This window comes from Lipotes vexillifer, unplaced genomic scaffold (genome assembly GCF_000442215.2).
Source record: "Lipotes vexillifer unplaced genomic scaffold, Lipotes_vexillifer_v1.1 scaffold426, whole genome shotgun sequence".
NCBI lineage: Eukaryota > Metazoa > Chordata > Mammalia > Artiodactyla > Lipotidae > Lipotes > Lipotes vexillifer.
In genome coordinates this window covers 3336996-3353288 of record NW_006779491.1, presented here as the reverse complement: position 1 = coordinate 3353288, position 16293 = coordinate 3336996, and the positions used below count along the sequence as shown (strand labels likewise).

Below are 16293 nucleotides of genomic sequence, written 5' to 3'. Positions count from 1 at the left end.
AAGCCCACTTCTCCATTTTTACTGCCTTTCAATGAAAGAATAGATGAAGGCACAGATATTCACTGTACACTGTAAAGTAGTAGCAAGCTTTGTCACGGCCACACTCTACAGAAGAGGAGACAGTGGTTCAGAGAGGGCAAGTGAGCGTGCCCAAATCAGGAGCAAAGACTTAAATACAGATCTTGACTTAGTCCATTGTTCTCTCTTCCAGCCACAGAACCCTGTCACCATAACAAATCAAATTTGACTTATTTACTTTTATTTTTACACTCCCAAATTGCAGCAGAATGTTAACAGTTCCTATTGCTGGGCTGTGGGGTGACAGGCTTTTTTTTTTGCCCTTCTTTTCTATATAATTTCCAGATTTTCTAAATAAGCAACACTTATTCTCATAATCCAAAATAGGCGGTACATGTCTTTTTTTTTTTTTTTTAAAAGCCGGTCACATTCTGATTTGGCCTCTAGGAATTTTTAAAGGTATAATACACATGGCTGAAAGACAGAGGTAAGGGAGCATTCTGGCGTCTCGCACTGTACCTGTCCATGTGAAACCGATTCAGGAGGAGGAGAATTGAGTGCTGCTGGGCTCCGGTGGGTAATCGGATCACGTGTGACTGCATCGTAATGAGCCCATTTTTGTTCAAAATTTTCCTATGATAGTGGAGCTTCCCAGCATCAACCCTGGAGGAGAGGAAGAGAGTGGGCGGTCATTCTGCTTTGTTGGTTGCTTTCACCCCACAGTGTGCAGGACACGAACACCAGAGACACACACCTCCTATCCAGCCAACCTGAGAACAGCCGCTATGTGACAATGGCCTTGGAAAGAACAGCCGTGCCTCAGCCTAAGGCACACCCCAGACCCCCAAGAGAGGTGGAGAGGGGAAATGGAGTGGGAAAGGGTGGCTGGCGCAGGAGACAGTAAGGGTTATATTAGCAAGGAGCCAATCAGACATGGGTTTCTAATCATATAGCGGCCAATAACTAGGGTTGCCATGCATGCTGGCTCGCCAGGTGGTCTCAGTTTATGCCAGTTGCCTTGGCGTCCCTTCTGGTCAGCTCCACCTTCCACGCTCAAAATGTCTGGTTTGGACAATAAATTCTATGGTCACCCCAGGGTCTCTCTCTCTCTCTTTTTTCTTTTTTCAGCTACAACACGAGGCATGCGGGATCTTAGTTCCCCAGACCAGGGATCAAACCCATGTCCCCCTGCAATGGAAAGGCAGAGTCTAAACCACTGGACTGCCGGGGAGTCCCCCTTTTTTTGGTCTTTTTTCCAGGGTCTCTTCAATGAGAAAGCATCGTGCTTCTGATCACCATGGATGTGGGGACTGCCCAGGTGGCAGGGCCCAATGATCAGGGAGCCCCAGCATTTACAGCAGAGAAGCTAAAGCATCCCCTCACTTGAAAGCAGTGCTGTGGAGGTCTCGTTGGAGCTCCCCTTGCCACCGGGACCGGCCTAATCGCTCCAAAATGCAGTAGGAGAAGTCGGGGAGCTTCAGGTCGGGGTCACCCTCCAAGCCGATCAAGGCCCGGTACCGCATGTCTTGGGAGGCAACAATGATCAGTCTCTTCCGCCACCTGCAAATCAGAAGCCACCGCAGGAAGAAATAACTGTAATTGATTTTTAAGAAAATCGAAATATGAAAAAGCAGAACCTTAGTGAACCATCATTTCCTGCTTCTTCTTGGAGGTTCACAATCCCCCAGTTAAGGAGGTTTCCATCCTAGAACCATAGAGCGTTCAGGGGTAACAGAGCCAGTCTCACCAGTTCCTTGCTCAGAGCCCTCCCCGTCTGGCCAGGGCCCTCAGGCCATACCCCTGACTCCCAACCAGGGCCTGGCCCGCCCTACACACCCCCACGGCCCTGCCCTGCCCTGCGTCCACAACAGCCCCGCTGGTCCTCTGCCCAGCTGCTCTGCCCTCACATCTTCAGGCCACTGATTCTCATCATTCAGGCCACTGCTCAGATACCAACACCTCAGGTCTTCCTGAAAATGCTAACCAGAGTCTATCCCCCGCCTCTGACCATTTCCAGACTCTTCACAGCACCTGGCACTCTCAGAAATGGCCGCTTTTTGGGGCACACATTTCTGCAATAAGCACCCTAAGAGGGAGCAGGTTGTCATCAGGGTCCCCAAGACATCCTCAGGGCCTAGAATGGTTCTGGTGCACAGCAGGGTCTCTGTAAACATCTAATAAGTGAACAAACTCACATACTGAACTGGATGGATAAAACAAACTTCAGAATCAAAAACAGTGCCCTGTGTCATCAGTGGACCTGCAGCCTGTTGGAGACCAGACTTGGGACAAATCATTACTTCCTCCTACTGTCTTGGTGTGTGAAAAATAATGCCCAAAAAAGAGGCCAAGAACACTTCCCAGCCAGGTGCTTCGAGATGTCGCAGCTGGGAAAACTGACTTCTTTGCTGAGGTCGAACAGTCTACAGCGCTGAAGATGGAGACTTCACCCTGGTGCCTTAGCTGCTGACTTAAATGGCCATCTTGGGCAGACTGTCTCAGGTCCTAGTCCTGCCAGAGATCCCACAAGGGTGGGCTGGCAGAGAAGCTATCCCCATTCACTCCTCCCCACTCACTCCTTGGCATCAAGACACACCAGTTGGAGGAGCTCCCTCTCCCAGGGGAATGAGTCACCAATGGTCCATATTAGAGCCCAAGGGCTCCCAACCCCTCCCACCTAGAACCACCATCTACTGCTCCCAGCCTGTGGTTTATAGATGCCTGATCGCAAGCCCTGTCTTCAGTCACATCGCTCAGTCTGACAGTTCCTCCTCTTGGCCCCCGCTTGCCGCCCAATACACCAGATGACTTCATTGCTCCCACTGAACAGGCAAAAAGGAAAAAGAGGAGGAACTGCCCATTGCCATGTCTACATTTTCATTTAACTGCAGCTTCTTTCACATTGCCTGTGACCCATAATTAGTCTTCTGCATAGTCACAGGGTCTGTATGGTCCATCTGCAAAAAGAATGTTAGGCTGTGAATACACGTGACGGACAGAAAGTCTACTTTTCTGTGTCTGTGTGTCACAAACTTAGGACCTGTGTTCTCTGTCTCAAAACAGGCTCATTACGTTAAATTGGAAGAGGTCAGCTGAGAAGAGAAAAGTTTGAAAACGGGAGCTGATTTGCTGCTTTAAGAACGTGTTCAGGGTGGTTTACTCCCCTGTCCTATCAGAACTCCAACATCTCCCAGTAGCTGACTCTAGGACTCCTGCCCGAGGCCCACATTGCTGACCCTGGTCATCACATAGGTTATCCAACACTGATGAAGCGCCACGCAAGGTACCGGAGATGCCAAGATAAATAAAAATGGCATCTGCCTTCACGGAGCTCAGAGTCTACTGAAGAGAAAGACAAGAAAAGGAACACTTACTCTGGGATTCGATAACTGTGGTCAAGGTCATGGAATGACATGTGCGAGGAGCCCCAGTTCAGGCCTATGTGTGTGAAGAGAGCATGTGTGCAGTCACCAGGGAGAGCTCTTCCTGAGCTAGCAGGAAGCCGGGTGGGGGAGGGTCAGGAAGCAGAAGCTGCAAAGCTCCAGAGCCAGAGGAGGGGAGGGGAGGTCAAGAGGAAGAAGGAGTGAGTATAGCTGTTTCTTCCAAGAAGCATGGCTGCAGCAACAGAATCACAGCTACGGGGAATCCAAGGCCAAGAGGTCTTGTTTTAAGATGAACGCGCCATGGTAATGGGCTGACGAGAAAGTACTGGTCAACAGGCAAAAGCTGCAAATAAAGGAGAAAAAGGAGCTAGCTGACAGAGGTCGGAAAGAGCACGAGGTACGGGGTGGGGGGAAACGGAGGAAGAGAAGCATCCAGATGACTGCCCGACGCAGGGCCAGGCTTCCCGTCTCCCCTGAGGTGAGGGAGGGGGAGAGAAATACAGGCAAGCCTGCAAGCTGAGGAAGAAGGTGGCAACTAGGAGAGTTCAAACCGGAAGCTTCTCCCTGTTCTGTCAAGTAGGAAGGGAGGTGGGGGTGGGGCGAGGGGCTTGAGGCAGCCTGGGAAATTGGGACCCCGACTGAAGACTCACAAAAGTACAGCTGGGCAGCAGAGGACGCAACCTGGACAAGAGAGCGAAAGGCACCAAAATCCAAATGACAGCTGCCTGCCCTGCCCAAAGGGCCAGGCGGCCTGTGGACACAAAGGGAAAAGAAAGGCAGTGCCCCACCCCCACCCCCAGCAAAACTAGCCCCAAGAGGAGGGGAGTGGTAAAGGACTGGCTTGGGGCAGGGCGGACGCACTCTGATGGGCACAAGGGCGGCAGGCCAGTTGTGGCGCTCTGACCACACCCCCAACTTAAAGCAGGAAGATGCCCACAAGTTTCCCATGATGCAAATCAGTTACCTGCCAAAGGCTTCCACCATCGTACAGCGGGGCTGTAACGTCTTGGTCCTGATGTCACTGGTAATGTTTTTCCTCTCCTTAAAGTACTGGCATGAGCCCTGGATGCCATCTTTATTCTCCAAGATCATATGAATGGGGTAGACATCCTCCAAAGGGACCGGGTCCCTCCTGGACTCCAAAATGCCAGTTTCCAAATCAATTTCTTCATACCTAAGGGGGAGATCACAGATATCAAACCACAGCTCAGCCTCAGAAATAACACGTTTGGTGTGTTCTTCTGACAACCTCTGGCAGAGGTGGGGGAGAGGAATTGCGATCACCTGGTCGCACCCGTCTTCCAAACGCAGGTCATCTTAACAAGCAGCGTCCCTGCCTCTCTATCCCAGACAAGAGACTTTTCTAGGAGTCTCTGAGTCCACCCTGGACGCTGAATGCTGAAACCAGAACCACCTTCCTGGCCCAACTCATGGCCTTTTGTTTTCCCCCCAATCCAGTGCCTGGTCTCCAAACCATCAAGTTTGGACTTAATGCCTCAAGGCTTCCCTACTTTAAGATGTTACCTTTCCACATCTCTTTAGTTATCCCTCTCGTACTTCCACATTTTTATGGTTTCAATTATCACTTGCATGTTAACAATTCTCACCATCAAATCCTCAGTCCTGTTTTTCCCCCAAACACTAATCCTGCCTCCAACTGTCTACGACTCAGATCTGATGAGATCAAAACTAAAGTTATGGGCTTCCCTGGTGGCGCAGTGGTTGAGAGTCTGCCTGCCGATGCAGGGGACGCGGGTTCATGCCCCGGTCCGGGAAGATCCCACATGCCGCAGAGCGGCTGGGCCCGTGAGCCATGGCCGCTGAGCCTGCGCGTCTGTAGCCTGTGCTCCGCAACGGGAGAGGCCACAACAGTGGGAAGCCCGCGTACCGCAAAAAAAACACATTAAAGTTATGACTACCACTCCCCACCTCCAATAAAGTCCCTCCTTCCCCTCCTTGGTACAACCTTCTCCCAGTCTGGGTTAAGATTCTGGGTTGATGACCCTCTCTGCGTCTCAATTTTCTCTTCAGGAAAATGGGGATAAGAATATCCAGCTCCTAAAGTTGTTGTAAAACTTAAATAACTTGCTATACGTAAGGATCCTGGAACAGTTCCTGCTTACAATAAGCATATATGTAAATTTGAACTATTATTCCTCATTCACTGTCTCCAGTTCTACACTTCAACCCAACTTAACGGACTTCTCTTCTTTTGGAATACTCTGCCAACTGGCTACCTAAATCCAACCTTTAAGGCTTGTTTTAGACAGTATTACCTCTGGGAACCTCTCCCGACCCTCACAATATGGCTTAAGAGCACAGACTTGGGAGACAGACGGCCTGGGTTGAGTCAACACTCAGTCAACTTACAATATCCATAACTTTGGACGGTTTACTTAATCTCTATCACTCAGTTTCCTTCTCTGCAAAATGGGGAAGATAACTGGGAATTCCCTGGCAGTCCAGTGGTGAGGACTCGGTGCTGAATGGGGAACTGAGATCCCGCAAGCCCTGTGGCACAGCCAAAAAAAGAAAAAAATGGGGAAGATAAGAGCACCTTCCTCATAGTGTCACTGTGAGAATGAAGTGGGTTCAGTCTCCTGAAACTCCAGGAACAAGATCTTAGAATAGTACGAGGCCATAACGAGCACTAAATAAACGTTAGCTATTATTATTGTCCTTGTTGTTGCTAAGCTTGCCGACGTGAAGACTCTAGTTGCTTTAGGCTCTCTAATCCAGCACTGAATGAAGCTGTTCTGTGGAACTCAACTGTCTCCAGTCTTGAGCTGAACAGCCTTCCTGCTCCAATCCTAAGCTCCACTTCGGAGGAAATACTCTCTGAAACACAAAGAATATCCTCCCAGTCTTGCTCACCACCACCCCTAACACACACAACATAATGGAACATCACCAGGTGACCCCCCGCAACTCCATCAGACGCCTGGGTCCTGCCAGGCCTGAGGGACCCCAAATCAGCCTTTCTCTGCGCCTCCATCAGACTCCGGGTCTTTCTTCCGCTCCACTCCTTTTTCTCCCCTCCCGTAAGAACCTGGCCCTATCGCAGCTCCATCAGACCCGGGTCTCTGCCCCCGCCCGCCCGCAGAGCCAGGCCGCTGACCGGTCTTGGAGCTGGAGATCTGGTCTCTCCCGAGGCTCCTCGTAGAAGCTGATGCCCGGGTGCGTGGCAAGGGCCCGCCACAGAAACTCCTGCGTGCAGGGCTCCAGAGGCAGCGGGAAGGGCGGCACTCGCGTCTCCAGACGGCTCCAAAGCGCGGGAAGACACAAGCCATCAAGCCCCTCCAGGGCCACCTCGTCCAACAACGACTCCAGTGCGTCCATTGCTACTTCAGTTGGCAGCAACCGGGGCGCCTGCGCGCCACGCCGCCAAGGGCCCTGGTCCAGAGCGCCTGCGCACAACGACTGGCAGCCAGGGAGGCGGGGCGGATCCGGGGACCGGAGGAGGAGTTCCCGAGCGTGGTCGTGCTGTCACTCCCTTTGGGGGCGGGTTCATTCCGTGGAACTCCATTGCCATTGGTCCGGAACCCCGCAGTAACCAGGGGAACTGCAAACAGTGTAGAGGCCGCTTCCGGTTCGAGCACCCGGAACCGCCGCCTCTAGGGATGGACGGTGAGTGTCCATGGGCCCCCCCGGTAGGTCGGGCAGTTACTCTCCCATCCCTCCTGAGGGCCCCCCCGACCCGGGCAGAGCCCTAGGCCACAGACCCCTGGACCACCACTGCCTGACGCAAGGTCGTCTCCGTCTGAGGGAAAGGGAGCTTTAGTGGTCTGGGATGGGAAGAGGAGGCTGGGGGGAGTGGTCAGTGATTTGGTCACTATGCTGCCTGTGGTTGTGTTGGAACCCCGTACTGGCCAGGGCATCAGAGTAAAGGCTGTCGACTGAAAAATTATTCACAACCTAAAAGTTGAGAGTTATGTTTCATTTGGTGGGAGTTTTTATAACTTCAACCCCGCTAGGCAGCATCTCAAGTAATCCTGAGAGAACTGCTCCAAGGAAGCAAGTTGGGGGAGCCCGGATATATAGGAGTTTTGCAACAAAGGGCAGGTAGTGTGAACGTCAAAAGATTATTGTTAATTAAAGAAAACCAGATATCCCAAGTTAAGGAATTTAGCGCTTTTCTGTGTATGGGAAGACGCAAGAGTCTGGGCTCACTGAAATCATTCCTTTGATGTGCACCTCAGCTATTTGGGTTCAGTATGTAGGGAGTGGCTGCAGTCCGATGGGTGCTAAATGGCAGGTATTCTTTTTCTTCCTGAGTTCCCTCAGGGCTCACCGGCTCCTGTTCGAGGGCTGCAATTGCTGATGACTGTGACATCCTTTGTTTACTGACTTGGCAGGCAATATTCCGTTTGTCAGGGTTTAGGGTGGGAAAGACAAATAGAGGTGTGGGGGGGTTCTTGTGTATCCTGGGGCGTGGAACTGTGGAATACGGGAGTTGGTATGGAAGTAAGCATCATCATGGGGAATGCAGTCATCAGCTACTGGGAAATGGGACTTGGTAAGGGGGATGCGGGGGAGACTCTCTTTCTGTGCTTTGATGTTAATGATCCTGTTCAGTGCTAGGAACTCTAAATGTTGTCAAGCAGCTCGATAAACTTCATAACAGTCTTTTGAGGTCAGTGTTATCCCATTTTACAAATGAGGACACTGAGGCTCAGAGAAGTGAAGTACCTTTTGCCCCAAATCAAAGTCATCAAGTGGCAGAGTGAGTAAGGAAGCCGGACACTCTCTGGAGCTGAATTAGGGAGTTTGAGATTTGAAAGGAATTTTAGAAGCCCTTCATTCCAGAAGTTGCAAATGCAGATATTTGCAGGGGCAAGTCTGGTGGGCTGGATTGGGCTGTGATTAAAAGTCAATTTCTTTTCTGATTAAAAGTCAAATTTCTTTTCTGAAAGGGAAGCTTCTCACTCAGCTCCAAGCAATTAGTTTCCTGGGGTGCTTCTCAAAATGCCACAATGGCAATCAGTCTGAAGGCCAGATGCAGCCTGTGGGCCATCATTTAGGGATCCCCATAAGAATCATAGAATTCTATGATTCTAAAGATAGGCTACCTTGATATCTCATTTTATAAATGGGAAGAGTCTGCCAGAATCCACATAATTTTTCTCATTATACCACTGTCCCTAACTTCTGGGAAATGTTGATCGTTTGTGATATCTGCTTAACACAGTGTGGAAAAAAATTTTAATTGAACAATCTGTTATGTGCTTAAAAGATATCTTTGCCCTTTGCACTTCAGAGGTAGTATAAAAAGGCATTCACCAGTTTGCCCAGTGGAAAGGTCAATGTAATGTTGCTGTAGAACAACAGTACTCAAATCTTTCTGGTCTCAGGATGCCTTTATGCTCTTAGCTCAAGAGAGCTTTGTGTGTATTATATCTATGATATTTACCATATCAGAAATTAAAGCCAAGAAAATCTTAAGACATTTGTCATTTATCAACTCACTTAAACGCAGTAGTAAATGCATTACTTCTGAACATTAATAATACTTTTTATTGAAAAGTGGCTATATTTCCCACCAGAAAGTTTAGTAGGAAGCATGATATTGTTTTAGAGTTTCTTAAATCTCTTTAATATCTGGCTTAATAGGAACTAGCTAGACTCATTTCTGCTTCAGCAACCAAACTGTTGTGTTGTTATTTTGGCTGATATATTTGAAGAAAATGGGGCCTCACACAGACATTTCTTTTTGGAACAGGGAGTATTTTAATTGTCTTTTCAGATAGCTGTAAACATTCTTCTTTGATAGTGTTCTGAAACTTAGCAAGTGGTAATTTCTCAAAGGTTAGTCACAATGTGGCATCTGAAACCATATTGGTGAACTTTTGTTTGTACTCTCTTACATTAAAGCCCATTGGTCTATCTTGCCCTTTGATTGCATATTTTACCCATGTATGATTCCGTAACATTAGGCATTGGTCATTTGGAAAGCTCACTGAGTTATGCAGATCTTCTAAATGTTGACATTGCAAATACAATATTAAATGGCATGTCATGACACAATATCAAAAATCATATTCCTTAGTATCCCTTTTTAAAAAAAAGAGTTTAAGTATTGGGAAGCTATTAAACTCAAAGTACTAGAAACAAGTTTCCTACTTGTTTTCACTTGAAAGCTTGAATTTTATCATTGGCAACAAATACCATCAGTTGTTTTCTTGAAGTGACATGCTCACTTTTGTATTTAAGAAAATGTCTGCCAGATACTCAAGTCTGAATAACTATAGTTTGTCTACTAGTTGTTCATTCAATAAACATGACATTTGATACAATATGTGGCTACTTCAGCTGGCAACTTAAACACACAAGTGTTTTGTAGGATCAACTGTTGTACTTTGGCTTATAGCAGAAGTGCTTTATGTGTACTTTGCATTTTTTCACACAGAATATTTAAAAGATGTGTTCTCATGGGTTCAGGTTTAATAAAATTAATTTTTATTTAATTTTCATCAGGACATTCTTAAGTGAAAATGTTTTTTTGTTTGTTTTATCGTCAGCACATGGCACTAAAAAGTATAATGACTACTGATACAGTTTGGTGCCGCTGCCTTGTAGCCACTCAAGCTATCAGCAGTTTTACCTACTGTTGCTTTTGCATCATCAGTGCAAATACCAACACAATGACAAAGTCTTAGAATTATGATGAAGATAATACTTGTCCTTGGGAACCCCTCTTCCTCCCAGGATCTGTGGAACACACTTTGAGAAACATTGCTGTAGACCATTTTCAAGAAGTCTGTTCAGTCAGTTCTGTTATCATCTCAGTGCTCCTGAGAATTATGGCCCAGTGGAGGAACTTGTCCATTTTCAGATTGGTTACAAAAAGGAAAACTTTGTTCTAAGAAAGTGTTTGCCCTAAGATTAGATTTAGCATTCAAAGGATCCCTTTTTCCTTTGCAATTTGTTTTTCCTTTGCAATTTTTAAAACTTTGATCTCTGCACAATTTTCCAGGCATATATCTGTTGGGTAAAGTGAGGCATACCGTGATGAATTTTGATTCTAGCCAACTAGATAGATAAGCCAAGTCCAGCCTTGTTAGAAAGATGTTTACTTCCTAAACCCACAAAAGCTTAAATGTCTGCTAAGTATCCCCAAACTGGATTGTAGTTTGGTTTATTCCTCCTGTCCTAGTCAGCATAGCTGTTCACAACATTTTTTCTGGCCCATTGGGTTTGACCCGGCAGGTTCTATCTGGCTCTGCGATGCAGCATGGTGTAATATTCATAGGTTTTGCAGACCAAATAGCCCTGGATTTGAATCCCAGCGGCATACTCTGACCTCTTTGAGCCTCAGTTTTCCTGTCAATAAAGTGGAGATGATGATGAAGCTTACCTTGTTTTGTGTGCCCATCCGTTGGTGAATCTATTATTGTGAATTCAATAAGACTATGCATGAATGCACTTAACACCAAGTCTGGCGTATAAAAAGCACACCTATGTGGTAGCTGATGCTGTCATTACCTGCCAACGTGCAGACTTCTTCCGCACTGCTGACAGAAGAGGAAGGAGGGAATATGGTGAAGCTCTCTAACAAATAATAATCTTTGCAATTAGCTCACTCTTTGTTTAAAAGAAAACCCAGTGTTTGCCATGGTTTATTTACATGAAAGTAAATTGGCAATGTATGAGTCTCCTGCCTATGTAAATGTTCACCTTTATGTCAAGGTCGAATTTCCCCCATTGCTTTTAAAATATGAGATGGCCGGCCGAGAAAAAAAAATTCTACTCAGCTTTCCAGGAACATAATAATTAGACAAAAGTTCAGCACATGGAGATAATTAGAAAGGATTTTAAAGCTAGGCATTTGCTTTGGTTCCCCCCAGAGCAAGTGTTCAATGTCTCCCCTGTTTATACTGTTCATTTGCCTAGCAGACTTTCTCAAAGAATTAATAATGCCAAGATGAAATTTAGCCTAGCTTGTCTAAATAATCCCAAACTGCAAAATGGGTGACAGTTGAATTAGTTAGGTTTTGCTGAAGTCCAGTCACCGTGTCTAATCATTTCTGTTCTTGTGTGGTGTTTACCTGGGCTCTTGGTGAGTTGTCTGTTTCTCTTCCTACTTAAAATAAACCAAGCAAAAAAAAAAAAATAACAAAATAAAACATAGACAGCATTCAGCAGGCAAAATAAACACGTGGTCCATGTAGTCTTTGTGTCAGTTCTTCCTCCTTTGCTTCCATCCTTTTATCTGATTGATTTCTTTTCCCTTGCTGTTCCTCAGCGTTCATTCCATCCTGTCATTTTAGCTAGCAGGAACTTGGCACACTCTGTTTTGCTTATTTTTCTTGGGGGCATTCCTTCAGTTACCACATTCAGCTCCTTCTGTGCGCTGGGATCCAGAAATATCAAGATGCATTAGATTGAATCCAGGTGAAGAGTAGATGAGAGTTTACTGTAGTCTTCTCCAAATTTTCTTTAAAGTTGATTTTTCAAACGCATGTAAGTTAAAATTTTTTAACCCAAAAAATAGAAATGTAGCAAATTGAAGTCTTTATATCAGAGGTTGCGCACCGAGAGTCTCGGGCTGAGTCAGCCCACAGGCATTTTTGTGTGTGTGTGTGACGCGGTCTCTCACTGCTGTGGCCTCTCCCGTTGCGGAGCACAGGCTCCGGACGCGCAGGCTCAGCGGCCATGGCTCACGGGCCCAGCCGCTCCGCGGCATGTGGGATCTTCCCGGACCGGGGCATGACCCGTGTTCCCTGCATCGGCAGGTGGACTCTCAACCACTGCGCCACCAGGGAAGCCCCCACAGGCATATTTATTTGGCCCATAATGTTTTTAAATTTTTTGAATTAGTTGTCAACATTGAAAAATTGGGAGATTTCTCATAAATCTCTGATTATGGTGTTTTCTTTAAAATATCAGTAAAGTTGATTTATCAATCTCAATAAAAAGCAATAAAGTTAACACTGAATTGAAATTCTGCATGGCAAGAGTTCCCTCAGCTGGAGCTAAGTGGAGACTGCGCCCTAGAAGGGAGGTGCCCTTTCCAATCCATCACAGCCTCTACCTGGCTGGCTTCCCTCATTGCCTCTGGTACCTGCCTGGCTTCCCTCATTGCCTCTGGTACCTGCCTGGGCCCCTGTAGGCTTTTTTTTTTTTTTTTTTTAATATTTATCTACCTATCTGTCTATCTATCTGGCTGTGCCAGGTTTAGTTGCGGCATGCGGGATCTTCGTTGTTGCATGCGGGGATCTTCAGTTGTGGCATGCGAACTCTTAGTTGTGGCCTGTAGGATCTAGTGCCCTGACCAGGAACTGAACCCAGGCCCTCTGTGTTGGGAGCGTGGAGTCTTAGCCACTGGACCACCAGGGAAGTCCCCTCTGTAGGCATTTGAAGTTACAGTCCTGCTCTAGTATTAATTGGGACAATTTTGAAAACCTCTACGTACTTCATTGTGTGCCATACTGTGCTTTACTTGTTCTTTTAGTTTTAATCTGGAAAAAAAAAAGTGGGGGGGGGATATATTCTCTTCACTGAAGAACTTCTTAGTCAAGTGAGAAAGCCAGACATAAACAGATAACTATAGTCCAACATGGGGGTCCCCAGAAGATAACATTTGTAAAGTTCTTCCCCACACCCAAAGCACTCTGGTCCACTGCTGGCTTTTGTAAATAAAGTTTTATTGGAACACACCCACACCTATTTGCATACAAATGCACACCAACACTCTATGGCTGTCTTCATGTTTCAAGTGGCAGAGCTGACTCATTGTGACAGGGAACAGATGGCCCCCAAAGCCAAAAATATTTACTGTCTGGCCCTTCACGGGAGAAGTTTGCCAACTTCCGCTGTAGAAGACCCAGTTTGGTCCTTCAGACAGCTCAATATGATGCTGTAATTGTGCTCATTTTACACCACACAGCTAGTTGGTGGCAGAAGCAGGACTCAGCTGAATAAAGTCTACACTATAGTGTGTCATCAAAGACCCAGCCCAGCCCTGTCCCTGCCAGTGTGTGGCTAGGTTCTCACACCTGGGGAGAGTCTGCGGGTGAGGCTTGCCCGTTAGGCTGGTGTAAAAGACACTGTCCTCGACTACTTCTCGGCTTCCTCCGGGATCTGACCCTGTGGCTGCTCCTCTGTCCACGTAGGAGGGGCTTACGAGGAGCAACATGGTTGGTTGGAAGGAGGAGCTTGGAGCTGTTCACAGAGCACTTCCTGTAGGAATAAGAAAGCATCCGTTGGGGCTTCCCTGGTGGCGCAGTGGTTGAGAGTTCGCCTGCCTGATGCTGGGGTTGCGGGTTCGTTTCCCGGTCCAGGAAGATCCCACATGCCGCGGAGCAGATGGGCCCGTGGGCCATGGCCGCTGAGCCTGCGCGTCTGGAACCTGTGCTGCGCAACGGAAGAGGCCACAACAGTGAGAGGCCCGCGTACCGCAAAAAAAAAAACATCCGTTAATACCACTGGACTGACTACTGGTGACCCATGGGTTTTTTGTGTTTTTTTAAAGATTTTTTTCATGTGGACTATTTTTAAAGGGACTATTTTTAAAGTCTTTATTGAATTTGTTACAATATTGCTTCTCTTTCAGGTTTTGGTTTTTTGGCCGCTAGGCATGTGGGATCTTAGCTCCCCAACCAGGGATGGGACCTCACCCCTGCATTGGGAGGCAAAGTCTTAACCACTGGACCACCAGGGAAGCCCACCCCATGGGGTTTTGAACAGCCTGACCCTTGTAACCTTAACAATTGCCCTGTGGACATAGCACCTTTAATCGGAGAATTTCCCTGGGGAAGCAGTCCCCCTCCTTTCCCCATCCCTCTGTTGGTCTCCCTCTTCATCTTTAGACGCTCACCCACCCACTCTCATGCCCAGAGGTTTTATACTGGGCTGAACTGGGTCCACAGATGTGTTTTCCCACACTTAAAAATAATAATTTCCCATAAAAACCTGGACATTTCAGTCTCTTGATGAAAGGGAGCTTTAGCCCTGGGGCTGTGTAGACCTGCCTTCCTACACAATCCCAGTGGCTACCCCCTTGACCTTGGGCATGTGGTAACAGTTTGACTCAGTTTTCTGGCTGGTGGTGCCAGTCATCAAGTGTTTACTTCTTGCATTGAGAATATTGGCCTGACCCTACAGGCATCTGTGATTTCAGCCCCTAGCCAAGCCACCTCAGAAAGCTGGCCGTCTCTTGAGCACCCCGTATCCTTGCCCACCTCCCTGCCTTGCCTTTGCTGTGCTCTCTGCCAACCGTGCCCTTCTTTCATGTCACTTTCACACTGTAGATTACAGTGAGTAACCTCACCTGCAGTCTTAATTCCTCCCACGTGGTGGAATCCTGTGGCCTGTCAGGCATGGTGCTGTATCAGAGGTACTGGGCTCCATGCCTTTCTCCTTCTCTGTGGGTAGAGACCCATTCTTGTTCCTTTGCATAACCAACACTTGGCCCAAGGACTGGCACAGGGAGATGCCCATGAGTGTTTGCTGGGTTGACATTGTAACAAGGAAAGAGATGAATCCATTTGTTCCTTAGTGAATTGCTAGCTGGTCTCCATTAAGCAGAGAAAAGGCCCTTGTAGACAAGCCTCCAGGCCAAGTTCCAGAGACTTCAGCTGGTTTCTCTTTCTCTGGTGGACAAGTATGGTTCCTCCAGACTCTGTCCTTTGCAGCAATTCAATGCAGTCCTAATAATATACTCTAGCCTAGCTACCTTTACTATACCCCAGAGCCTCTAGTTTTGTTTTGTTCTTCCTCAGCTTTTCAGCTGGCATTCTTATGCTCCCCCATTCCCTACCCCAGTAAAGTCACTGTCACTCCTACCTCCCGACTCATTTTGGAGTCCGATGCTATTATACCTTGACCACCCTTAGCTGATGGATTCTCCAGACACAGCCCCTGACTTATGTCCTTAGGGGATAGGAAAGTTACAGGTGAATGCAGCACCTGGCAGGAAGTTGGAATATCACAGATTTCTAGTCACCAACCACAGGTCCCCCGCAGGGACTACAATACTTTTCTAAACTCTAAGTGAACTTGCAATGCATTGTGTGTGTGTGTTTCCACTCCAAACGATCCCAAACTAATTAGATACATTGTATGAACCGACATAAAATCACAGAAGGTTAGAGCTGGAAGGGACTTGACAGATCTAGTCCAGGATCCCATTTGGGGAATGCTGATATATCTCAGAACACTGAGGATCCTGTAGAGAGGTCATAAGTTTAGAAGCCTGCAGGGACCAGGCAGGTAATATAATGGCGGCAGTGGCCAGGGTTTATTTCATTACGCTGATTTGCGTGGGGTTTTTTCAACACCTAAATACACTTTGCATATCTGGGAATTTCCTAAAGAAATCTGTTGTCTACTAATTTTTTAAAATTAGTTAATTAATTTATTTTTGGCTGTGTTGGATCTTCGTTGTTCATTGCGGGCTTTCTCTAGTTGCGGCGAGCGGGGGCTACTCTTCATTGTGTTGCGTGGGCTTCTCATTGTGGTGGCTTCTCTTGTTGCAGAGCACGGGCTCTAGGGCGCATGGGCTTCAGTAGTTGCAGCATGCAGGCTCAGTAGTGGTGGTGCACGGGCTTAGTTGCTCCACGGCATGTGGAATATTCCCGGACCAGGGATCAAACCCATGTCCCCTGCATTGGCAGGCGGATTCTTAACTACTGTGCCACCAGGGAAGTCCCTCTACTAATTTCTTGAAGCACGTGTCTTCCTCCATCTCTCTGTCATCTATACAATAGAGATAATAAATGTATTCACCTCCTAGGGTTGTTGTGAGAATTAAATACATTAGTAGCTGCCAAGCCCTTAGATCAGGGGTTGGCACATGAGAAGTACACGTGTTAAGTACTTTTGATAATGATGATGATTCACTCTTACTGGAGACGTGGACACATGAACCTTCACTTGCATCTTTACTGTAGGG

General features: G+C 47.2%; 1 protein-coding gene across 1 annotated transcript in view; it reads right to left on the bottom strand.

Moving 5' to 3' along the window:
• The window catches only part of GTF3C1 (general transcription factor IIIC subunit 1), a 74649-nt gene extending 67909 nt beyond the window's left edge, over positions 1-6740 (bottom strand). The window contains exons 1-4 of the mRNA XM_007452820.1: positions 6520-6740; positions 4366-4575; positions 1402-1578; positions 538-681 (exon numbers count right to left, since the gene is read on the bottom strand). Coding sequence (XP_007452882.1) covers positions 538-681; positions 1402-1578; positions 4366-4575; positions 6520-6740 — 752 coding nt within the window. The remainder of the gene's footprint in view (positions 1-537; positions 682-1401; positions 1579-4365; positions 4576-6519) is intronic.
• Between the last annotated feature and the right edge of the window lie 9553 nt (positions 6741-16293).